This window comes from Leucopleurus acutus, assembly GCF_964270905.1.
Source record: "Leucopleurus acutus genome assembly, chromosome: 17".
Lineage (NCBI taxonomy): Eukaryota > Metazoa > Chordata > Mammalia > Artiodactyla > Delphinidae > Leucopleurus > Leucopleurus acutus.
Window position 1 is genome coordinate 49,713,452 of NC_139159.1, and position 25,828 is coordinate 49,739,279.

The window sequence follows — 25,828 nt, forward strand, 5'->3', positions numbered from 1 at the left end:
TTTTATAGTTGAAGTTCTAAAAACCCCGAGCAGCTGTGAGATCCAAGGCCACCAGCGGCTCTTTGGTCTTCGGCTGAGATGAAGCCTCAAAGCCATTGTTACTTTCATGAGTGGCAAGTTGCAAAGAGATGCGTTGAATTGGTTATAATAAAATTTCTGCCAGAAGAAGCTCTGTGTAAGGCTCCATTCATGTAAAAACTCCTGCCCACGCCAGAGAAGATGCCTGAATGCTATGGCATTGTCAGCGGCAAGTGGAGAAGAGAAACCTCTGCAGACAGAGGTCACCAAGTTGTCATTATCTTTGAAATTCCTAAATTTTTTCTGACCGCCAACATCATCATCATCTAAATAAAAGTTGACTCACCCAACACTTCTTTTTTTTAACATATATATATATATTCTTTTTCATATTCTTTTCCATTATGATTTGTCACAGAATATTGAATATAGTTCCCTGTGCTATAAGTAGGATCTTGTTGTTTATCCATTCTGCACACAATAGTTTGCCTCTGTTAATCCCAAACTCCCATTCTTTTCCTCCCCTCCCCCCTACCTTGGCAACCACAAGTCTGTTCTCTATGTCTGTGAGTCTGTTTTTTTCCATAGATACATTGATTTGCATTGTATTTTAGATTCCACATATACGTGCTATCATATGGTATTTGTCTTTCTCTCTCTGAATTACTTCACTTAGTATGAAAATCTCTAGGTCCATCCATGTTGCTGCAAATGGCATTATTTCATTCTTTTTTTATGGCTGAGTAGTATTCCATTGTACATATGTACCCCATCTTCTTTATCCATTCATCTGTCAATGGACATTTAGGTTGTTTCCATGTCTTGGCTATTGTGAATTGTGCTGCTGTGAACATAGAGGTGCATGTATCTTTTCAAATTATAGTTTTGTCTGGGTAAATGCCTAAGAGTGGGATTGCTGGATCGTGTGGCAACTCTATTTTTAGTCTTTTGAGGAACCTCCATATTGTTTTCCATAGTTCACCCAACACTTCTTAGCAACAACAACGCCAAAATGATTAAGCCTGGGGAGTGGGGCTAAACCGGGAAGGCTCATTTCTTCTGATTTCTAACATCATCACCATTTCAGTGAAAGTTAGCCCAGCAAACACCTCTCCAAAGAAATGCATAAGCTTGGGGGTGGAGAGTGGGGAGAGAGGGATTAAAATGAAAGGAGTTGTAGAGAAAGAAAGGAGTGTTCATGGTGCATCCAGCCCAGCAGAGTCCATTCACTGGCTGACTGATGACAGAAGACTCTATTTTCTCTTAAGATCTTTTGAATGCGAAACATTATTTTGTATAATTTTTGGCAAAATTCCATTATAACAAATAACTGGAATATCCCATTGGACTTAAGGTGGGATGTTAGCTCTGGAAGGACAGTGGAAAGGGGCTATGTGCTCTGTGTCTGCTTCTGAGGGACCCGATGCTAAGAGCAACGTTGATGGAAAAAAAATGCCACCATGTCTTATACTGTAAGCCTGCAATCAAACCAAAGTAACCAGAAGAGAAAAAACAATAGGCTAACAGTAATTCACTTACAACCTCTCTTTTTTTCTTTCGTAAAGTTTTTTTTTTTCTCATCACTGAGTTTTCCCCCTTTTCATCCTTACCGCTCCACAGGACTATGTTGAAAATAAATTGAGGCAGGATTCACATTCTATTTTCAGAATCTCCAGATGTTTTCAACAAGGTAGTACAAAGCGATAAAATGCTAGTACTAAGTGTTTCAAAAGGAAAGGTTGTGTGAAGAAAAATTGTACAGTATTTCCCCAACCCTTAGACGCTCTTACTTTGGACAACAAAGGGAAGAAGGGAAACCCTACTGGGTGTCAGACACCTGTGCTGACTGCTTTATAAGCACTGTGTTATTTCATTTTCATGAAAACTCTGCAAGGTAGAGATTGTTAGTCCTTTTCATTAATGAAGAGCCTGATACCCAAAGGTGATGAAAATCACAAGGTCATAGGGGATGGAACTGGGTTTAAACCCAAGTCTACATGGTTTCAAAGACTTTACTTCTCCATGGTATCATTATACACCCAAGAGAATGAGGAAGTCTGTGACCAGCATATCCAGACATCTCATGGGTATGTTTTATTTCTATAAAGAATGAGGGGATTTGGCCTGGAGGCAGGGAGACTAACCAGGAGACAACGACAGTAATTTAAGAGAGAAGAAATGTCTTGAATAAACAGCTCTTTATAACATGTGAGACACAGTATCTTCTGAGACAGATTTTTATCCTGAAAGTGAAAGCCAATCCACTGGAAAAAAGAGAGGAAGACAACAGGCGAAGGGCCTTTTTGTCATGAATTGTGTGAAAAGCTAGTGGTGGCGGGAGCCTACATGCATTTTGTGCACAAGAAGAAGGTGTAAAGCACTCCAGGACCCACCCACGGGGCCCCAGCCAGATAGAGGTCTGGATACATGTAGACAATCCCTGGAAAACTCCAAGGAGAACACTCAAGAGGTACCTGAGAGACAGGGTTTGGAGAAATCAAACATCTCAGGGCCTCCTGGACTTACTAAGCTCCAACACAAATCCGCCATTCTCTGCCTTTCTGTCCTGACGAGGCACACTTAAGAGATCATGTCACCTCACGTATGTGTACATAGTGTTTAAAAGGTAAAAATAGTGCTGGGAAGGCTAGAAGTAAAGCCACCTCTTTCTCTCCTACTAAGGAAAGCAGCTTAAAACTCCGGAGAATTCTAGAGAATGCAAGGATGTTATTATGAAGATAACCTTGACTCTGCTCTGATTTATTAATATCACTGCAAGTACTGCAAATCATTGGCAGGTGTTGATACTTTATTATTAATAACAAGTACCTGTGACTCCTGTCACTTCTGTTTATGATGCCCCTCATTGTTAGGCATCTCACTCTATTTATGTTTCTTTCTTCCTTTCTTCCTTCCTTCCTTTCTTCCTTCCTTCCTTCCTTCCTTCCTTCCTTCCTTCCTTCCTTCCTTTCTTCCTTCCTTCCTTTCTTCCTTCCTCCCTCCCTCCCTCTCTCTCTCTCTCTCTTTCTTTCTTTCTTTCTTTGCCATGACATGTGGCATGTTAGTTCTCAGACCAGGGATTGAACCTGTGCCCCCTGCAGTGGAAATGAATATACACAATATTAACTACTCACCTCCAACATGTTTACTTCCAAATGGAAAAATCCTTTCTTTATGTGAATAAAGGTGACCATGGAGGCCCAGAGCGTTCTCTTTCAGGGAACTTGTGAAGAGAAGACAGAGAAATGCATGGTGCAAACCATACATTCAGTTTGATTCCAAAAGATTCAGATGCAGATGAGAATAAATATTCCACCATTAACCTATTTTTTTCTCTGCAATTATTCCTTATAGTCAGTGTAATCTGAAGGTTTTCACTCATTATGGTGGACTCCAATCATCTGGTGATGGGAAGAATCAAAGCCTCTATTTCCTGGAATACTACATAAAACTTCTCTGGAAACATAATATCTCTGCTTCCTACTAACTGGAATGTGGTATTTTAAAGTCAGAAGTCCACATGCGTATCAAGAAACCCTATGATACAAGACACTTTTTAATCCAAACCTGTAAAAGCAGGATCTCCTTAAGACAAACCAAGGGTTCAAGCAAAATACCATGTTGCTACCAGAGACCTGGAGAGAAACAGGAAGTCTTTTAAGTACAATGAAAAAACAACTCACAAACCTCAGAGCAACTATTTTAAAGAAATATTTAGAAGCTCTAGGAAAGCGCTTGTCTCCTGCTGGGAAGCTCACTGGACCCCATCAGCTCCTGCTTCCAATAAATAATGCTGGGATTGTGTCTGGAAGAATAAACATGAGACTGAGCACGCACAGGAACGGTATAGGTTTGATGTCTGAGTGTTTTCACACAGTAACACGTGAGCGAGCAGACATTTGGTTCCATTCTAGGCAAGCTCTTCTCATCAGACCACTGAAAACTGCCCAGGATTCAACAGCCACTCCTACCATGGACAGATGCTTCCTTTTATGGAATGCTCAGGGGAAATCACCTGGTTTTGATGTGGTTTGAGTTTGATCCTGTGAAACCATCAGAACTTCCCACCAGAGATAAATGAGGAGATTCTGGCCTTTATCAGTATGTGTGATGAACACAGGTGTCCTGGCTGTACTTGCCAACCCTCCTATTTTTATCCATCTCCCTACATGTGACTACCTTTGACCTACTCTGAGCTCAGACCCCTGATCTGTTAGAGTGACTCTGTCAGTCTTTCTTTAAAAATGGACAGGCAACAAAATGAATTTAACCTAGAAGCAGCAGATCAGCAAGGGAAATGAAAACATCAGAAGTTATCTAATCACAGCCACAGCCATTCAGGGCTCTGTCTTATCTGCTGGGTAATAAAAATGGGATGTTCCTAAACTTGAAGGGCATCCAATCAAATAAGTAAAGTTGTTGCTTACCTCTGGCTCTTGGGGGGGATTTCTGTGTAGTTTAACCAGTGTATACTAACTACAAAACATTGGCATGGGTTTGAAACACCTATGTTCTAGGAAAGGTTTTTTTGGCAGGGGGCAGGGGTGGGCAGGGGGAAGTTTGTCTTGACAGAAAGCAAAAAATAAAACACAAACGTCTTTGAGAACAAGGATTGTTAAGCGGGCAGTAGAAAAAAAGGAATGGGGAGAAAAGAATATCTCCTCTGAAGTCAAGGTAGCTTTTCCAGAAAAGTAGGGTTTAGTCTCAGCTTAAGAACACTTTTAAAAAGCTTGACAGCTCAGAAGTGCTGTTTAGGGAACTGAAAACCAAGTGAGCCAAGAACAACATTTCTTTAAAAAATCCTGGCAAAGGATAAAGAGGATAAAGAGCTGGTTTTGCATAGTTTTGGAGACACGATAACGAAGCAGAGGCATCTTCTCCCCAAAGGCACTGAAATCCTAAGGCATCAATGGGTCAGTTGCAGGGAGACAGGGTAGGGGCAGGGGTGAGGGGTATTTCTCTCTCAAAGTCTCCCAGGGCACTCACCTCTCTCTGCTCCACCCCACTACACCATTCACCCTTCCTCCCTCCTGGAACCCCAGGGGGCAGCACTTCTTAAGAGCCCTCAGGGACCATCTCTGCAGCCCAGATTCTTCCCAGAGCCTGGCAAGTTCTGGGAGCAGACGCTGGGCTTGCAAGGCCATGGCAGGTGCGGTGGGACCTGGAAGGATTAGTAAGTATATATCTGGTTCTGCCGAAGGGAGAGTCATTCCTCCCCCTGGAAGCCTGAGCTTCCTGGTCCTGGACAAGGACCCTCCCCCATGTGGCAGAAACTGGTAGCTCTTCCCCAAACCAGTTTTCTAGTCATCCTGGGCACAACCAGATGACATTTTCCAGCATAATTAGGCCATGTGACTACTTTCTGGAAAGTGGGCACGAGAAGGGCACCATACCCAGGTATGTCCCTGTAGTGGAATGCAGTGTCCCCCAGAACTCATGTCCACCCAGAACCTCAGAATGTAATTAAAAGAAAACTTTTTCTATGCCCACAGAATACTTTTGATACCAAATGTGTGTGGGATGGTGGTTCCCAAACCAACAAATTCTCCAGTTCTCAGTGGACACCAACTGGGTGTCCTCTAAGTTAACTCAGTTCTAATACTAACTACCTGGAATGAGCACAGACGCCACAGCTTAAGGGCTCAGTCCCCCAAGACTGTTCCCCACTTCAGATACTAATTGCAAGTCCCAGGTTGTCACCTGTACTTCTGACCAATCAGCTATAAATTGGGAGTTTCCATGACCCCCCTCCTCAGGTTTGAGAATTTGTTAGAACTGCTCCCAGAACTTACTTATATCTACTGGTTTACTGTAAAGGATATAATAAAGGATACAGGTGAACAGCCAGATGAAGTGGTACATAAGTTGAGGTCTGGACGGTCCCAAGTGCAGGAACTTTTGCCCCCATGGAGTTGGAGTGCAACACCCTCCCAGCACATGGATGTGTTCACCAACCCGGAAGATCTTTTATGGAGACTACATCATGTAGGCATGATCCATTATCACCTCATCTCCAGTCCCTCTCCCCTGCCCTGAGGAATGGGGATGGGACTGAAAACTCCAAGCTTCTAATCATGACTTGGACTTTCTTGTGACCAGCCCCCATTCGGAATTATCCAGTTGCCCAACAAGAGTCACCTCATTAGAACAAACGATGCTCCTGTCACCCAGGAAATTCCTAGAGATTTAGGAGCTCTGTGTCAGGAACTGGGGGCAGAGACCAAATATATAGTTCTTATGTCACAGTGACCTTATTTGGAAGAAACATCTTTACAGATGTAATTAAGGCAAGGACCTTGAGATGAGATCCTCCTGGATTAGAGCGAGTCCTAAATCTAATGACAAGTATCCTTGTAAGACAGCACAGGAGAAGACAGACAGACACACAGGGGAGAAGGGCGTGTAAACACAGGCAGAGATTGAAGTGATGCCTCTCTAAGTCAAGGAATGCTAAGGATTGGTAGACGCCCCCCAAAACTAGGAGAGGGGCATGGAAAAGATTTTTCTGCAGAGCTTCCGGAAGGAATCAACTCTGCTGACACCCTGATTTTGGAGTTCAGGTCTCCAGAACTGTGAGAGAACATATTTTTCTTCTTTTAAGCCGCCCAGGTTGTGGTAATTTGTTACAGCAGCCCTAGGATAAGCTCCTCCCACGTACAACTTTCCTGCTCTTTCCCTGTCAGCCTGGCTGGCGTGAAGACAATTGCTTGGGTCATCTTGCTGAGGCCAAAGGAGCCTCAAGATGGAATGAGCCTAGATTCCTGAATCACTGCTAAGAAGGGGCAGGAACACCTGTGGGGCAGAGGTCATGTTAACTGTGGTAAACCTCTGTTTTCTGGATTTAACTGTTACAGCGGCTGGCCAAAGCGATCTTCAATACTCTCCGTCCATCGCCACCATCACCACCACGCATAAAGCAATAAATTGACATGCTAGTTTGCACGGTGGTCCTGCGGAATTTATCATTCTAGTCACTCACTGAACACGCTGATGAGTCCTGTTGTCAGAACTGGGAAGCTGAGAATCAGACCCTTTCCCTCCAGATAAACAAAACAAAACAAAACTAAACTGGGGGCCAGGGGCCCAGCCTGCACTCTGCCAGCACCTTGCAGGTACCTCCATCAGCGCTTGTCTCTCCTGGTTGCACCAGTAGAGGCCTGAAGCAGGAAGGATACGTAAACCCAGGGCGAGTTCCCCATTTCTGCCCCTCCTGGGTGGAAGCACACAACATGTGTCTGAGAGGCGTCCTCCACTCCAAGAGGAAACCCCTTGCCCGCTGTGGGGCTGGGCAGGGAAAGTGGCAGCAGGCTGGTCTGGAGGACAGGAGAGGAAGCATGAAGCCAGGGAGGATGGGCCCGGAGCTGGAGTATCCGAGAGGCAGGCTGGGCTCCACTGCCCAGGGCTCCAGCTGCCTCAGCTCTTGTCACCATGCACAGTATAAGTGGCCCTCTCTAGGGAGCCTGGCCAGGTAGACTTGATCTGTGGTGGTGTGACAAGGCCCCTGCCCATCCCAGCACTGAGCTCCTTGGAGGCAGGAATGCATTCTGTGGACACTCTGCCCCTGGCCTCTGTAGATCGTGGGAGCTGTGGTGGTGGATGATTCTGGAACAGGAGGCTAAGGTCAGATTGTGAAATGCCCTGGATGCCATGAGACGTTTGGGCCCCGCCCTGTGGACAGTGGGGTGACTCTCAGTAGTGGGTTTTAAGATCTGCGTTTTAGAATATTATCCCTGGGGACGGTGCCTGCACAGAGTAAGACCACAATAAACACTTGTGTGTAGCCGAAGGAAAGCAAAATTCAATATTAATGCTCATCACGTAACATGTTTCAGTCTCTCTCTCTTACACACACACGTGTCCCCGCCCCTGTCCGACCCTAAAAGCCAGGACATTATATGGATGTCTGGTTTCCAATGGGCTCCCTAGATAGCGGGCTGGATGCAGCATTCTGCTGCCATAGAATTCGCCAGTGAAGACAGAGCTCACAGGTAAGGATTGAAGTGCCCCCTCTGCTGTCAGAAAAAGGTTACTGCAACCACACAGATAAGGCCACGTCATCCTCAGTTTGTGCTCCATGAACGTAGGCACCCACCTGTGGGCAGGGGTGCCAGCCAGGGGCACTGCCTACCAGCTAATGTGGAGGAGGTTTCAGCCCAGTGACGTTTCCCTGGAATCCAGGTGTGGGGCTCCCCCCACCCCAAGCCCGCTATCCATTTTACTTCCTTTCCTTCCTTCTTTTTTCTGGCTCTGAGAATGTTCTTGGGAGCCTGTGGTCCAGAGAAGTCTTGGAGGGTCATTTGTGCCAGCAATAAATCCCTCCATTCCTGCAGGGAAGTCGAGGGAGAATCCTGGGTAGTTCACCAGGTTGAGTCCATTCCTATTGGCCCAGCCCAAAGATCTGCCCAGGGAGTGAGACAAAAATAGAAGCAGATACTGTCCTTGCCCAGAGAGGTGACAGTTCCCAGAGAAGGTGACAATGGGTTATGGGTCAACGTGACAACAGGTCAGGACAGGATTTAGCTAGGGCCTGAGAAACTTAGGACAGTGGACCATGAGGAAATAGAGAGACTGGCCGGGAGGGCAGAGAAGCCTGAGAAAATGTAATGGAAAGGATGGGGCTCCAGGTAAGCATCTTAAGAACGGGTGGTGAGGCTTCCCTGGTGGGGCAGTGGTTGAGAATCTGCCTGCTAATGCAGGGGACACCGGTTCGAGCCCTGGTCTGGGAGGATCCCACATGCCGCGGAGCAACTAGACCCGTGAGCCACAACTACTGAGCCTGCGCGTCTGGAGCCTGTGCTCCGCAACAAGAGAGGCTGCAATAGTGAGAGGCCCGCACACCGCGATGAAGAGCGGCCCTCGCTTGCCACAACTAGAGAAAGCCCTCGCACAGAAACGAAGACCCAACACAGCAAAAATAAATAAATAAAGTAATAAACTCCTACCCCCAACATCTTAAAAAAAAAAAGAACGGGTGACATCCAAGCTGCCCATGGTCCAACTAGAGGAGGGGTCAGAATGAACCAAATGGGGACAAAAATCCACCCAACAGAAGCCCAGAATTCCTCAAATTCCAACTCCTTCCCCTGGCCGAGGCTCAGACTCTGGCCCCAACAACCTTTCCCGACCTTCTGCCGCCCTCTCTGCAGGCCTTACAGGCCTCATTCCTACCTCTGCTCTGCCTCGGTTGCTCCGCTGGCTCCCCTCCATCCTCTGACACCCTCTGGGAGGAACCCTCTCTCGCCGCCTGGCTGGGCCTTCAGACAGTGTGTGCCAGCAGCGTCCACACCTCAACTTCTGCTCCTAAGGCAGTCCATCCCCAGGGGAGCAGGTCTTCAGGGCCTTTTCTCCAGGCAGATCAAAAGCAGAAGGGGACTTTGATGAGCCCGGTTCCTGGAAATAAACAAGGAGGACAGGGGTTCAAACGGCCCCCAGGGACTACCTGGGAGTGGACACGGGGCTGGAGTCAGGAGCATGGGACAGGAAAACCAGTAACAGATCTCACTGGTAACTGCCACAAACGACTCCAGGATACTAAGCATGCCAGGAGGTCTTTTTTTTTTTTTAAAGACTTTTTGATGTGCACCATTTTTAAAGTCTTTATTGAATTTGTTGCAATATTGCTTCTGTTTTATGTTTTGGTTTTTTGGCCACGAGGCATGTGGGATCTCAGCTCCCTGACCAGGGATCGAACTCACTCCCCCTGTACTGGAAGGCGAAGTCTTAACCACTGGACCACCAGGGAAGTCCCAGGAGGTCACGTTTTATCAATCAAATCCAACCTATCCAGCTTCTTACTGAGGTGGGGAAAAGCCTGAAGTCAATGCTTCTGGAGGCTCCCTTCACTCATTCTGTGCAAGAAACCTTGGCACGCACTTAGTTCAGACGAAAACAGATGAGCCGTCTATGTGATGCCTATGCTGAGTGCTGGTCAGCGAACTCGGCAGTTGCTCCTGGAGGGTCCCAGTTCCTCCAAGGGGACATCCCCCCCACACCCTAGAAACTTTGGCCCATTGGCCTCAAGCATCAAAACTCCAGTTTGGGGGCCTGTCTTTCCCAGCAATCCCACAACCTCGACCATCCCAAGACAAAACAGCACATCATCACTTAATGGGCTTAGAAGTTCCAAACTGGCAACCAGCCCACATAAAGGGTTTATGGTCCTGTGAATTAGATGCCAAAAGTTAAAAATCAGGACCTTGGATACAGAAATCTAGATTTCCGTGGAGAGTGATGACATTATATCACATTGTGAGTGTACTTAATGCCACTGAATTGTATACTTAAAATGGTTAAATGGTAAAATTTTGTGTATATTTTACCACGATAAAAAAATGTGTAAAAGGTCTAGATTTCCTGCTTCTTTGAAAAATTAGAATACTGGGCAAAGTACATGAGGAATCTCTTTGTATTATTTCCTATAATTGTATGTGAATCTATAATTATCTCAAGAAACATTTCGATTAAAAAATGTAAAAAAAAACCCAAAAACTATTCCACAAAATTGTCTTCCCACACAGCAACATTAGCACCTTGGCCATCTCTGCTCATTTCCTATACATGAGACTTGTTTCCTTTATAGGATCTGCCCAACTCTTTGTGTAGACATTTGGGTTTGAGACCCTGGACTCACTCTTCCTAAAGAATCTTAAGATTAAAGAAAGTATGGTTTCCAGGGTGGCCGGCACACCCTCCCTATATGTTACCTCCTCCCCAGGGAAGAGAGCCTGGATGTCAGGAATGCAGGGATCCAGCAGCCTTCCTTGGATCCCTGACCTCTCCATGGGCTCAGGTCTTTCCTTATGTGGCCATCCATCTGCTGCTCACTAGTCAATTGCATGGAAAGCCTGTCCTTTGAGTCTGTCTCAGGAGACAGCAAAGACCAAGAGTCCCAGGCAGTGGTCAGACCAAAATGAGCAGGGAGAGAGGGGTGCGGGATGTGCAGGAGAGGAAAGAAGGTGGGGTCCCCAGCGCCCAGAGGCTGGCACTGGGAATCCTGGGGAAGAAAACCAGGTTTAGTAATTGGACCTTGTTCTGGGTTGAATTGTAACCCTCTCCCACACAAACCCAGTTCACATGTTCTAACCCCTAGGACTTGTGAACATGACCTTATTTGGAAATAGGGTTGTTGGGGAGGTAATAGTTAAGATAGGTCATTCCGGTAGGCCCTATTCCACTATGACTGATGTACTTATAAAAGGGGGAAATTTGGACACAGAGACACACACACAGGGAGAATGCCATGTGATGATGAAGGCAGAAATGGGGAGCTGCTTCTATAACCCAAGGAATGGCAAAGATGGCCAGCAAACCACCAGAAGCGAGGGGAGAAGCCTGGAACTGATTCTCCTTCACAGCCTTCGTTAGGAACCAATCCTGCCAACACCTTGACCTCAGACATCTGGTCTCCAGAACTGTGAGACAATACATTTCTGTTGTTTCAGTCACCCAGTCTATGGTACTTTGTTACAGCGGCCCTGGCAAACAAATACAGACTAATCCCAAGTAGTTCTGGGATGGGCCCTTCCCCTTTCCTGCCCTGAAATGACCTTTAAAAGTGAACAAGATGGTCTATGTTCAGTGGAGAGGAAAGAGATATTTCTAGACAAGAGAAGTAATGCGAGCAGAAGCAGGCATTGACAGGAGGCTATTGCGATGGGGAGGGAGGTGGGAGTTAAGATAATAACGCTAACTAACTTTTCTCCAGCACCTCCTGTGTCAAACATCCTTAAAACAAGTTGGTTTGAGGTAAGTATTAGTATCATGCTCATTTTACACATGAGAAAATTGTGGCTCAGAGAAGTTAAACAGTATGCCCAAGATCTGGTAAGGGGGGAAAGCCATGATTTGAACCTAGAATCAGAATAGCTTGTTTGTAACTTTTCCAAGCAGAGGCAAAAGGAATTGATACCTTAAGGCTCACCCTGATCTTCTAGTTGGCCTGGGATCCCTCTGGTAGTTTAGCCGGGGTGGAGGGGGGCGGCGCTGGGCTGAGCCTCCTAGGACCAGTCTGACCTGAAGCAGTTCCTGCCTGTTAAACCTATCCCACACATGGCCACTGGGCAGATTCAGTGTTAAACCAGCCAAACCGGAAGAGAGGATCCAGGGCCAGGGCCAAGTTCTTACACCATGTCTCTCCTGCAGTGACTGGTGGTTGCTGCAGAGGCCACCCAGAGTGCCTACAACACTGGCCAAGAAACGCAGGGTGGTTTGAGCATGGCCACACTGACACCCGTTGAAAAGGATTTACTTCACAGTTGCCAAAGAAAGCCTGAAAACAAACCCAAACAATCCAAAACATTCATGTTCAGAAAAAATGGTCAAAGACCTCTTTACCCAACCCACAGGCCTAGCGAGAAGAAGTCGGCTAGGTTTAGCTCATCGTATGCGATAGTCAGGGACTCAGCTGTCTTGTCAAACCTTGAAGTCTTTATGATCAAACAGCACAGGTGTCACTCCAAAAACTGCCTATGACATCCTTCATTAGAACCCCCTTTTTGGTCCCTTAAGGCAGAATTCCCAAATAGGTTAATCTTATACCCAGACAGGATCCTTGTGGCTGGGGCATTTGAAATGCAGATATCATCACTCTCATAAACACTTAAATGTCATGTTCACGATGTGCCAGGCATTCCTAGTGCTTCATATATGCCAATTCATTTCATCCCCATACTTAATCCTAACTTTCTTTAAACCACATAGCCAGTAAATGGTGGAATTAGGATCTGAAAACTAACAGTCCAGAGCTTATGCTTTTAACCACCATACCACACTGCCTTCTGAAAATATTTAGGGAAGGAGATCAACATTTTACTCTTTGAGCATTTGTGATATCCTCACCATCAAAACCAGGCACAAGGCAGCTGTTGCCAGCCCCATGCTCTTTCTTTCCTAGTCCTTAGAGCCGTTAAGGACAAAATGCTGGGAGATACCTGCCCACCCTTCTCTGATTCCTTCAGCATCTCGCAGAGGATTCTAGCCTCAGCTGCCTTCCTACACACATGATGCTTCAGGTGAAAGGAGTAGTTTACCCCCATTAAACACTTGTGAATCTCAAAATTAAGGCATTACTTCCAGAAGGTCTAGTGAGTTATCTAAGACAGCATCATCACAGTGGCTCATCACCTTTGCCTGTTTTCCACCAGTGCAACCAGGATGATGGTGGTATGTGAAGGGAGAGGGCTGAGGGGCTTGCTACTATGTCCAGGTAGACAACGTAGACACCACCAAGCACCGTGCAGCAATGCCTCCTTGTTCAGGATCCACGACCTGGGACTTGGCTGCTCTTAGTTCTGCAAATATAAGACACTCATTGTTATGGGGGAAGAAGTGTCTCAGGTCTTTTGGTCCTTTAAGGTCATCCCCCTTAACATGATATATAGAAGTGGCCCCTGGAGGGAGGTGAATAAATTCACTTGGAGCAAAGCAGTCTCAGGAAACAAAAGTGATAGTATCAGCCAGTATACCTTTATAAGTCAAGGTTATGCCGCAGCAACAAACAATCCCCCAAATCACAATGTCTTAAAACTACAGAGGTTTAGTTGTTACTCATGCTCCTTGTCATGCTCTTTCCAGAGCTAAGGTTGACTAGCTGAAATATTGCTGGTCCCCACAGTAGAGGGAAAGAGAGCTCTAGAGGGCTGAACACTGTCAGTTAAATACTCTGGACCAGGTAAATACTCTGGACCAGAGGGCTGAACACTGTCAGTTAAATACTCTGGACCAGAAATGTCATTTCCATTCCAAGCCATTGAGCAGGCTGGACCCCACCCTGCCACAAGGGAGAAGTCCAATGCTACCGTGTGTCTGAAAAGCAGAGAGCCTGAACTATTGGATGAACTACAGGGATGGGGACCAGGTTCCCTTTCTGTTTGAAAAGCATTGTGATTTGAACCACACTGACAACGAATAGAATGGAGGTGATGAATAGCATAGGAGGCCTCATGGCTAGGTTATATCCACAACCAGCAAGGCTGACTACAGCCTTGACTAAATTTTCCTGGTTGAACTAAATTTAAATTGGAGATGAGAATATATAATCCCTTAGAAAAAATCAAATTGAACAGATCTAAACATGGATAACAAAAGACCATCATGATGACTATTCTGTTCACATTATTGTTGGGATCAGAGAGAGGATTCTGAATCTGATCTATGTCCATTGTCACAAATAATGCTTGCAGGTATGTAATGAAGGAAAACTTTCTTTAGGATAAAGTGTATTCCGTGACTAAGAAATACCTGAGTGCACAATTGAAAAATATGTCTCCTGAATGGCTAGGAATCACACACTGCACTGGGCATGATGTCACTGCACTGTGTGACATGCGGTAGGCCTTAAAAGTATTTAGCTCTCATAGGAAATTTACCAGATACTGGAAATAGAAACTTAAGACTAGTTTAGAAAATACTGCTATAAGTGTATTAGGATGGACCAATATAGACTGACATATGTTGACCAATATTATGGGCAAATACTATTTGTATATATATATAATACATAGGCAATATTATTGTGTCACTTCAAAATTCATACATTGAAGTCCTAATTCCCAGTACCTCCTCAGAATGTGACTGTACTTGAAAATAGAAACTTTAAAGAGTTAATTAAGGTTAAATGAGGTCATTGGAGTGGGCCCTAATCTGACTGGTGTCTTTAAAAGGAGAGGAGATTAGGACACAGACAGACATAGAGGGAAGACCATGTGAAGACACAAGGAGAAGGGGGCCATCTACCAGCCAAGGAGCGGGACCTCAGAAGAAATCAACCCTGCCAACACGTTGATCTCGGACCTCTAGCCTCCAGAACTGTAAACAATTTTGTGAACGTTTGCAATTTGACCTTCGTCCCTAACAGGAAACACATTATGACCATTTCTAACTGACATCAGATTGCTAGCCCCACCTCTAGGGGCCTTTTCTGTCAATGACTGATCTGAACGTGATAGTGCAATCCCCATCACTGGTATTGCAGTGGTCCACCTAGCATTTGTTTGCTTGTTTTTCTCAGTTTTCAGATCTAATTCTACCTTGGGAAGCAAGTCAGATAAGCATTATAATCCCCATTTTATAGATAATAAAACTGAACCATGAAATAGTCAAATTGTTTAGCTCATAATTAGTCAGTTCAGTGCACAGGCTCCTTGACCCCAGAAGTTTCCTTTCCCAAGGCCACACTGTTTTACTTTGTCCCTGGGTAATAAACACTCAATACTTTATTTTGTGTGTGTGTGGCCGCACTGCCAGGCATGCGGGATCTTAGTTGCCCGACCAGGGGTTGAACCCGGGCCCCCTGCAGTGGAAGCTCAGAATCCTAACCACTGAATCACCAGGGAATTCCCCAGTAAACAATACTGGGACTTTCCTGGTGGTCCAGTGGGTAAGACTCCACTCTCCCAATGCAGGGGGCCCGGGTTTGATCCCTGGTCGGGGAACTAGATCCCGCATGCATGCCACACCTAGGAGTCCACATGCAGCAACTAAGACCTGGCGCAGCATGCATGCATGCACGCATGCATAAATAAAATGTGTGTGTATATATATATATATATATATATATAAAACAGAACAAAACAAAAAACACTCAATACTTATCTGTTCAAACTAAAAGGATGCCTTTTGGAAACTGATATTCAAGGTCCAGATAATCTAATCATAGAAATAGAAAACTGCTTCTACCCCAGCCTACCCTACACTTCATGTTATTTCTTAGCTTTTCATTTTCTTCCTTGAATCTCATTCAGATTTTTCCCAACCCAAGCAGTGCCTCCACTGACTAGTGGCTAAACTTAGAATTAAAAATTAAATTATTTCAAGGAAATCAAAGAAAGATAAGGTGTCACTTTCTTATATTTTGGGGTATTCCCCCCCCTTTTAGCATCCCACTGCCAAGCTGGTCAATCAAGTTCAAACTGGCATTGTTGGCATCCATTGAGTAGAGCACCATGAATTTCTAAATCTCTGTCAAGATTAGGATGCCAACTGGCAGGGGAAGCTTAAAACAACCTCATTTATCTGGCCCTATTTAGTTTTATTCCTTCCACTGGGGGGGAAAAAGTCAGTTGGACATCTCCAGAAGATACAGCAGCGAGCAAGATCCACAGGGTGCTTATCCTTGGGGAGTTTTACAGACATTAAGCAATTTCAGTAAAGGGTAATGATTATTATGATAGCAGAAATGTCAAGGTAAAAGGGCAGGGAAACATTTCCAGCAGACAAAACAGCATATGTGACAGCTCAGAGCTTGGACAGGATGTAGAGAATAAGGTGGGGGTGTGTTGGGAGATTGGGAGCAGCTGAATGGTGCAGGGTCTTCTAGGTCTGCTTGGGACACTTCAGCAGCCACTGGCCACACCTGAAATGTGGTGAGTCCCAATTGAGAGGTACTATAAGCATAGGATATATACTGGATTTCAAAGATTAGTACAAAAAAAAGATGTGATGTATCTCATTAACAGTTTTATATTGATTATATGCTGAAATGATAATATTATGGGTTAAATAAAAACATTTAAATTGCTTTTTTCTGTTTTTATTTTCTGACGTAGCTCCTAGAAAATTTCAAATTCCCTATGTGGCTCACATTCTATTTCTCTCCGACAGCCTTGAGAGCATTGGGAAGGGTCTGAAGCATTTTAAACAGGGAAGTGACATTGTCAGATCTGCATTTTCAAAAGACTCTGTGGTAAGGAGAGAGGATGGTGGGGAGACAAGACCCGAGGCAGAGAGACTAGTTTAGGGGCTGCTGCAGTTGTCCAAGCAGGAGAGGGTGGATTAGACAGGGTAGTAGCAATGCAGGTAGAGACAACGTTTTAAAAGTCTGCTTACTAATACCAAACAGCTCTCATTCCAGGGAGAAATGATAGGTTGAACTGTATGAAATTTCCATCTTTGTCAATCAAAAATGGTTGAGTATTGAAGGAGTTAATAAGGGCTAAAGTTGGAATAGTTGAGTCTCGAAATAAGAATAGTATTGTATTATAACCCAAATAATGACATAAATGTCCATGAGTCCATACTGACATAAAAAACGGAATAAATAAATAAATGGGAGAGAAGTAACAACTCTTTCTTATAGAAAATTCCAATGAATAAATAATGGCGGAAATAGGAAATCACCATTAGTATATCACAGTAGTAACTGTCTCAGGCAAGATCCACTTAAGGATACTAAAATGAGTGGGAAAAAGTTGACATAGGTTATTTGTGTAGTCTTAAAGTACCTCCATCCAAATATTTAATAGAACAAGAGTCAATTTACAGTGGAAAATTCCAGCAGATATCACCACCTTAGCCATGTGATGCAAGTTAACATCTCCCATAATACAGAATGACATCCCATATTCCTTGATATCATGCACTGAGGACATTACCACTCTGTGGTATCTTCCCAATTAATGCATAACCTCAATCTAATCATGAAAAAACATCAGACAAACCCAAACTGAGGGGCAGAAATAACTGACAAGTATTCTTCCAAAGAGATGAGAGAAGACTGACGCATAACCACAGATTGGAGGAGACTGCGGAGATTGACAACTAAATGCAATTTGAGACCCTGGATTAGGTCCCGTAATAGCAAGAAGACATGAGTAGAAAAACCAGTGAAACCCAAATAAGGTCTGTACTTTAGCTAGTAATATTGTACTGAAGTTAATTTCTTCATTTTCTTAAATGTTCTATGGCTATGGAAGATGTTATCTAAAGGGGAAGCTAGATGAAGGGTATATGGTAACTATTTTTGCAACTTTCTCTAAGTCTACAATTATCTAAGAAGAATTAACTGTTAAGAGAGCTGAATATCAGCAATTTCATATAGTTCAACTTAATATATAAATCAGACAAGAAACAACCAAAACTGACATGCTAAAGCTACACTAAAACCACATTATCATAACATGCTACAAATGTGCTTGTTTGGGGGACAACTTTTGCATCAAGATCAGAGTCTGCATCAACATTCAACTCTTATATAATACTCTATTCAAATGATTTACAATATTTCTAAGGAAAAGCGTCAGGCGTCAACTAGGACTGGGAAGAACACAGCAATGGGTGGCACAGTTCCACTGGCTTTGTCATTACAAGGGACTGGGCTTTGGAACAGGCAGAGATTACTTCAGCCACCTTCCTTCATTCCCACTTCTGAAGACCTGCCACCATGAGGAACTCTAGCGGTTAGGATGGTCCAGGTCCCAACACAGAAACTACAGAACGGCAAGGTCCCCTCCAGCATCTGTGCTGTGCTTAGGTGGTGTAAGTTTCCAAGAAAAGGATCAGCAGGTACATGGATGGCTCAGGATGCCTGTCCTACAGCTGGTGCCAAGCGAGCACACTGTCCCTTACCATGGCACTCAACAGCTGGGCACCGTTGAAGATGTTCTCTCATGACAAGGTAATCTCAGAGCAAATTAAAATACTAATCTCCAAAATTATATGCCATACACTAAGTAGCATTTACAGCTCCTAGTTCCACTGGCAAGTGACTGGCAAGTATTTCTCTTCAGAGGTGGATTAGCTTTCAGGCAGCTGAAGTACTAGCATGTTTATTGCATTTAACATATCACTGAATGGTCTGAGTTAATCTAACTTCTAGAAGTAATTTACTCTTTAATAGGTCAGGCTTCTTTTCATTTCACAGCAGTCATTACTGTAATTACTCATGTGGTGTTCCCTTTAACTCAGTGCTACTTAAGGTTTTGCTGAGAGACAGAATATATTTCAACCCCACATCATCAAAACATACAAAAATGTTTTAAAATGGTAGATATCTGGCCTTGCTTTGTGTGTGTATTTTAATTAGATTTTATTTTGTTGTTATTTTTTTTGGCTGTGCCACATGGCTTGCAGGATATTAGTTCCTGGACCAGGGATCGAACCTGGGCCCCTGGCAATGAGAGTGCCAAGTCCTAACCACTGGACCATCAAGGAATTCCCTGGCCTTGCTTTGCATACTGTCTAAATTGATTACTCATGTTAAATATATACTCCTACAGTTCTAAATTTGAATGAGGCCCTTAGAGAAATTCAGACCATAGGTCTTTGGAGAGCACCACAGTGATCAATGTCAAGGTCAGAGTGAGAATGGTTTTCAACAAATACAATCAACCAATTATATATATACCAAAGGAAATTCTTTATTGTAAACAAGATATAAAGTACAACAAAAGAAATATTGTGCAAATTGTAAATCACAAGGATTTTTTTTATTAAAAGAAAATTCTTTTTTTGTTTTCCAAGAGTCCAAAGTTTTGATGGCAGAAATCTACACCCAATATAGAGAAAAATGTTAAATGGAAAGACATAATGACATTTTTCACTATATATTTTAAACAATTGACTTTTGTTTTACCACTGTATATATCATCCACTATACAAAACAGAATATAACAGAAATACTGTTAACAAAAGTGAATGTCCTAATTATTTTTCTACCTATCTACTTCCACATTCCCCCCCCCCCAAAAAAACTTCTATAAATTAACAGGACATTTGTCCACTTGTGAATAATGTTCACTCACTTTCTAATTCAATAAAGCACATGTTATATCCTCATAACATAAGGGTACTTTACTGATGTCCTAAGCCATCTTTTTGAAGGAGTTATCTAAAATTCTTAATATCCCTTCTTTACAATATGTGTTTTCATCTTCAATTTTTTTTCGAAACAAAGTGCAGTGTATTTTAGAGTCTACGGAAAACACATTGGTATACAATTTTCAAATCTACACAGGGAACTGCAGCCAACTAAGGTTCAAAGCATAATAAAACGCCTAGTTATAGTCATTTGTTAAACTTTTAAAACAAAAACGCAAAAAAAACCCTGAAGCAACACTTCAAAGCAATTAAATTAATGAGGATTCCAATTCTTTGGGACCTCTTCAGCAATATACAGTTGCTCAATTCCAAACGTCAGCAACTAGTGTAAAAATGCTAGTTCTAGATATATTTAACAACTATGTCCACGAAGTTGAATGGAAAGACTAAGAATAGTAAACAAGATAACTCTAGGAAAGGATAATAATATTCGCGATAATACAAATCAATTTTACATCTCCATCTCTGTACCGTAATGTTTACTTCCAGTCTCTACACTCTTGAAACCAGTGCTTTTGAAGAATCACATTGAAAAGTTGGTCTCAAGTATAAATGGTGAAAGTAAAGTAACAAATTGTGCACACAAATTCAAAATCTGTGCTACCTGTGGTTGGGCTGACCTCACCTGAAACCTTCAAAAAATATTGAAAGGAATAAACTTTCTCATCTCTCTTACGTGGTAAGAAATGAGTCCTGCCACTCTTTGAGCTGCCTGTGGCCGTAGCACTTCTTACCATCTAACCCAGGCTGGGCCTTCTCCCCAGGCCGTGGGGCTTCTGCTTGCAGCCCGCACTGGAGGGCCACAGACTTGCAGTGGAAGCATTTTTATATCACCACTGGCTTCTGGCTGTGACCAAAGTTAGTCTGATTCTTTACCATCCGTCTGTCACTGTGTGGGAGCAGGGGTTGGAGGTAGGGTAATGTCATTTAACTTGCTCACTTCCATCTGCCAGTTTGGTAGCTTCTTGGCTGACAGATGGCGCCGGGCATGTTTGGTCAAATGGTCGCTCCTCATGAACCGCCGGTCACACATGGGACAGGCGAATTTCTTCTCACCTGTGTGGGTTCGTCGGTGTCTGGACAGTTCATCTGAACGAGCAAACCTCCTTTCACAACCTTTCCAGCTACAGCTAAAAGGTTTTTCTCCTGAAACAAAATAAGTCATATTATTATTATTATGCATTTATTAAGCGGCTGTAAGTTACTTATTAAATCATATTTAAGATACTTTATTAGACATTTAAAGAATCATCATTTGAGAAATTAAAACAAAAACACCTTGATGAAATCTTTTAGAAGACCTTGCACTGGTAAATACCATCCACTAGAGTGGCTAATAAGGCAAGTTCTTCCTTAACATGCCTGGTTTACATTTGCGATCATTGCCAAAAAACCTGCATCCAAATTTCTAAGACTTAAATATGAAATAAGAAATGGTTGGTACCTGTATGCGTTCTCATGTGGGCCTTCAGGTGAGAACTTTTAAAGTACGTCTTGCCACATCCTGGATGGCTACAGATGTGACTTCTTATCCTTGATGAGTCAATCTGAGGAGTGACTTTTGCTGCTGAAGGAGAAAACCCTGGAGCAGGGGCAATGGGAGAGAGTCTGGTGCCATTTGGGCTCACCACTGGAGGCTTGGGGTTCTGAACAACGGGCTGGGGTACAACAAACATGACGGCACCTTTGGGCACCTGAGTGCCCATGAATACAACAGGTGGGCAGACGGCTGGCGGCTGACTGGGTGGAGTGCTGGGGACGACTGTTGTCACAACTGGGTTGTTTGCAGGGAGGGGAACCATCTGGCAGATGACGGGCATAGGTGGCACTCCCCCTGTTGATACTGCAGGTGGAGAGACTAAGACCGACTTTTGTTGTGGGCACATGGGGACCGGCTGAGATCTACAGATTACTGTCTCTGAGGAAGGCACAGAAAAGTCATAAAGTGCAGCACTTGCTTTCTCTTCAACACCTGCCACTGTGTCTCTCTCACGTTTGGATCTGTTTGGTGACACAGCTGCACAAGGTATGTTTTTTCTTGCAGTCTCAGCATTTAGGTGGGTTCTTCTTCGAAAAGAATTGTCCTGATAGTTAAGGATGCTGGCTGCTTTCACTGGGCAAGATCGGTGGTTACACAGCTGGGCATCAGCTGTATGACGAATCACACTTGTTGCCTGAGCCTTGGGGAGTTTGGGGGCAGGTACTGGGCTCTTCTCCTCTTTGAAAGGTGCAGCAGCAATGTGAGGCTTGGCAGTATCTGACAATGATTTGAAGTGTCCAGTAGATGGCGCTGGTGCCATCAGATTTGACACTTGAGAGGGTTCAAAGTCAGAGGGACTGTAAGGTGGAGTCAAACACTAGAGCAGAGAAATACAGGCAACAGCGTGAAGAACAGTAGAGTTCATTATATAAATTATAAGAAATTCTCATTTACACTCATCTTTAAAGCAACAATACTTACAAATGCTGGGACTGTATGAAAATCAGGTGTACCAGGAAGCAGATTCTCTTCCTCTGACATATCAGACACTGGAGTAACGGGTCTGCTTTCAATGTATTTCTTAAAATCAGACTTCCAACTGCAGCTCATTGACATAAGTGCTTCTACGGCTTCAAAGTCACTTTTCTCTGCAGTTTTGTTCCAGGAATACACACTCTCTTTTGATCTTTCAGAAATCATTTCCATTCTTTCCTCCTATAAATACAAAAAATTAAATGCTATAAGCATATTGTCATCCACATGACACGCACAGCAATGTGCAATTTTTTTTTACTATCTGCACAACTTTTCAAAATAAAACTTGAAAATAATTTTTCTCATCCCCACTCTGATAGTAATACTGATAAAAGTCTTCCTCATTCTTCCTCTCACACTTAGGCCTGAACACTGATACCCTTGCAAGGTAAAGAGGAACTTATTACCATTATGAGGACCAAGGCCAAAGGTACCAATGCACTTGTAATCCAAAAAAGAACTGCTTGGTTTAGAAAAAAAAAAACATTTTATATTCTTTCCAGAGTAGTCAACTGCAACAGGAGTCAGACAAAATAACTGAGGGAAGGCTCTACAAAAAAGTCATCTTTTTTCAATACTACAGGTATGGGGACCTGGTGGTCCAGTGGCTAAGACAACAGGCTCCCAATGCAGGGGGCCCGGTTTGATCTCTGGTCAGGGAACTAGATCCCACATGCATGCCTCAACTAAAGATCCTGCGTGCGGCAACTAAGACCGGGGCAGCCAAATAAATATTTTTTTTAAATCATTAAAAGAAACACTACAGGTATGGTATGAGATCTTTTCAGGTATGACTTCCTACTAGAAAAAAATAAACGGCCAAAATTTTCTTTTAAAAAGGCAAAGTATAGTGGACAGAGCTGTGGTCTGTTGATTTGGGTGTGACCTTTGGAAAGAATAATTTCAACTTCTTCATGTTTGTGTTCTCATTCACTGGATCTTACACTTAACACAATGGTTTGCTATGTGTAACTATGACCAGCTAATGCAATAGCACAAAAAAGAGATAATCAGAAAATTTAATATGCGACTTAAATTTGCAAGAACTCTGATTGTAAGAAATCTTCAATAGTCAAAATAGAATCTTATTTTAATTTTTTTAAAGAACTGCTCCTTGACAAAAATAACAGCACATGCCTTATATTTGAACAACTCCTTCTATTAGGTATTTAATGCTTCATATTAAAGTTCCTTAAACTGCACTAAAAGTTACTACCCTCCATCTCTCCAATTTTCCACCAATGTGATCCCATTCATTGGTCAAAGCAGAGATTGTGTAAAAACACAGAACAATTGTCTTTACGTGGCAAGGTATTAATCTCAACACTTGCTGGAAAAAACGCATAAACCCTTCGTACTGAAGCCTTAAGAAGCCATCGCTCTTGAAACATCGCTAACAATGCAATTGCATAATCGCGGGCCCTTTATGTAAGCTGCAACGGACAACGCATGTTGTGTAAAAGCCTCAAGACGCCAGTGCAAAGGAAAAAAGAGAAAAGGCAGGCAGCAGGGAAGAACAGTGTGAGCTGGCAAGGGCAGGGAGAAGTCGGGAGGGGAGGAAAGGGAGTGGGCCGCGAGAGAGGCAGGAAAGGGAAGCGCGGGCGGAGGCGCGGGAGGGGAAGGCAGACGAGGGGCGGGGGCGGACGGCGGGGGAGATCCTCGCTGGCTGGGACAGACGGATGGGGCCGCCCTAGCCTCAATGAGGCTCGCGGGTGAGTCACTGGGAGCATTCCTCGCCGCTCGCACGTCCCCGCGTCCCTGCCCCCGCCATTGGCCAGCAGGCCGGGCGGCCCGGGCTGGGATTGGCTGGGCCGCGAAGGGCGGGGGCGCGGAGGAGGAGAAGGAGGGGGCGAGGCATGTGAACAAAGCGTGATCAGCGGCTGCTCCGGGCGGCGCAGGAAACCTGAACTGGGAATTGCCGCGCCGTCACCTTTCACCTACTTCCTGAGCCCGCGGGCCCCCGCCCTCGCGACGGCCCGGGGGAGGGGCCGCGGGCGCCGCCGCCAACCGCCCGGCAGTGCGCGCCCGAGCCCGCGGGGAGGGGCGGAGCCGCGGGCGCCGGGCTCCAGGAGCGCCCGCCCCTTCCAGCTCCCCGCGAGCCGCCGTTCCCTTAGGAACCGACAGCGGGGCCGGGCCTCACTCCCGCCCCTGGCGGAGGCCGGGACTGGGTCACTCAGGGACGAGAAGCTCCCCGGGCGCATCCGCTCCCGGCCCACCCCCAGCCTCCGCCTCAGCTGCCGGAGGAGGAGCCGGGTCCCCGCGGAAACCCGGCCCCCGCCCTCCTCCGGCTGCAGCCCCCGGGGACCCGGCCAAGCCCTCGGCGCTTCCCGCCCACGCCTCCCGCGGGACCTCAGACCACCCTGACTGTCCCCGAAGATGCGCGTCCCCTCCCCGCGGTTTCCGGCAGCACCGGCCCCCGCCAGCCGCGTGTCTCCACGAGTTCCCAGACGTGCAGCCCCAACAGGCCCCGCTCCAGACGCTCGGCTCCACGGCCTGCGGCTCCCGCCCCGACACGCTGCCCCCGCGTCTCGCAGCCCGGTTCCCCCCGCCCACCTTCCCCGCCCCGCTGCTGGGTCCCGCTTCCCACCCTCCCATCTCCTGTCGCCGAGGCGGCTCCCTCCCCCCTCCAAGGCGTCCTCAGAAGGCGGCCACCTGCCCGCTCCCGAGATGGGGAGTCTCCTCCAGCCGTATTGGGGGGGCAACTCCCCGGTCCCCCTCGGAGGTCCCGGGCCCACGTGCCATCCCCCGCACCCACGCCGGGCGCCCCTCCCCCAGCCCCCGCTATCTGCTGAGCAGCCCCGTCCTGCAAGCCTCCTTTCAGAGCCTCGAGTTGGGGAGCCCCCTCTCCTCTCCAGCGGACACCCCGCCCCTCAAAAGCTTCTGGGCAGCCCCCTCCCACCCTGGGTCGCATTCCTTATCCAGACGGAGGCATCTCTCCCCGGCGCCAGGTGCAGGGTGGCCCCTTGTCCCCCTTCCCCTTCCACACCTCTTATTCTCACTGACAGGGCAGCAGCCCCCTCCTCACTCTTCCCGCCCCTCCAGTCATCCTCCCCCTCACCTGCTTCAAGTCTCCCAGCGGAGCTGCCCCTTCCCCTCATTACACCTTGAGCAAGACCCTCTCTCCTTTCGTCTCTAGCTACCCGCCTGCTTCTCCTGAGCCCCTCCGCGACGCACACGCCCTCACTAATGCCCAGTCTGCAGGCGGGAAGCCCCTTCCTCTCCCACGACTCCGCTGCAGCCTCAGTCCTCAGGCGAGGCTAATGTCAGGGGCTCGGGGTTCGCGCCCCCGGGGGCCCCTCAGACTCAGCGAGGCAGAGTAGGGCCGGGGCATCCCCAGGTCACTTACTGCAGGCTGCTGGAGAGAAGCGCCGAAGTTCAGCATGGTTGGCTGCCCGGCCGCCGGCGGCGAGCTGACTGGCTGCTTGGCTGCCTGGCCACAGACGGACGCCCGGAGACACTCGACGCCGCTCCCGCCACCGCCGCGCTCCGCGCCGTCTGCCCCCTCCCCATTCAGGTAGCCGCTCCGCCTGCCCCGCGCCGCGGGCGGGGGTGGGGGCGGAGCCTTCCGCCGGCCAATCAGTGACAAAGGTGTGTGAGGCGCCGGCCAATGGGCTCGCGGGGCCACGCGTGATCAGCGGCTGCCCGGCAGCGTGAAGCTTGTGTCAGTGGAGCGTGTACACAATCTCCGGCAGCGTGTTCCCT

The 25,828-nt window shown here is 45.9% G+C and overlaps 1 protein-coding gene across 1 annotated transcript; it reads right to left on the reverse strand.

Moving 5' to 3' along the window:
• Positions 1-19,141: 19,141 nt before the first annotated feature.
• On the reverse strand, positions 19,142-25,595 carry KLF10 (KLF transcription factor 10). Its single transcript, XM_082858677.1, has 4 exons — positions 25,473-25,595; positions 22,073-22,306; positions 21,056-21,968; positions 19,142-20,757 (listed from the first exon to the last, which is right to left on the reverse strand). The coding sequence occupies exons 1-4, from the start codon at positions 25,506-25,508 to the stop codon at positions 20,498-20,500; spliced, it is 1,443 nt and encodes a 480-aa protein (XP_082714803.1). The 5' UTR covers positions 25,509-25,595; the 3' UTR covers positions 19,142-20,497.
• Positions 25,596-25,828: the final 233 nt, after the last annotated feature.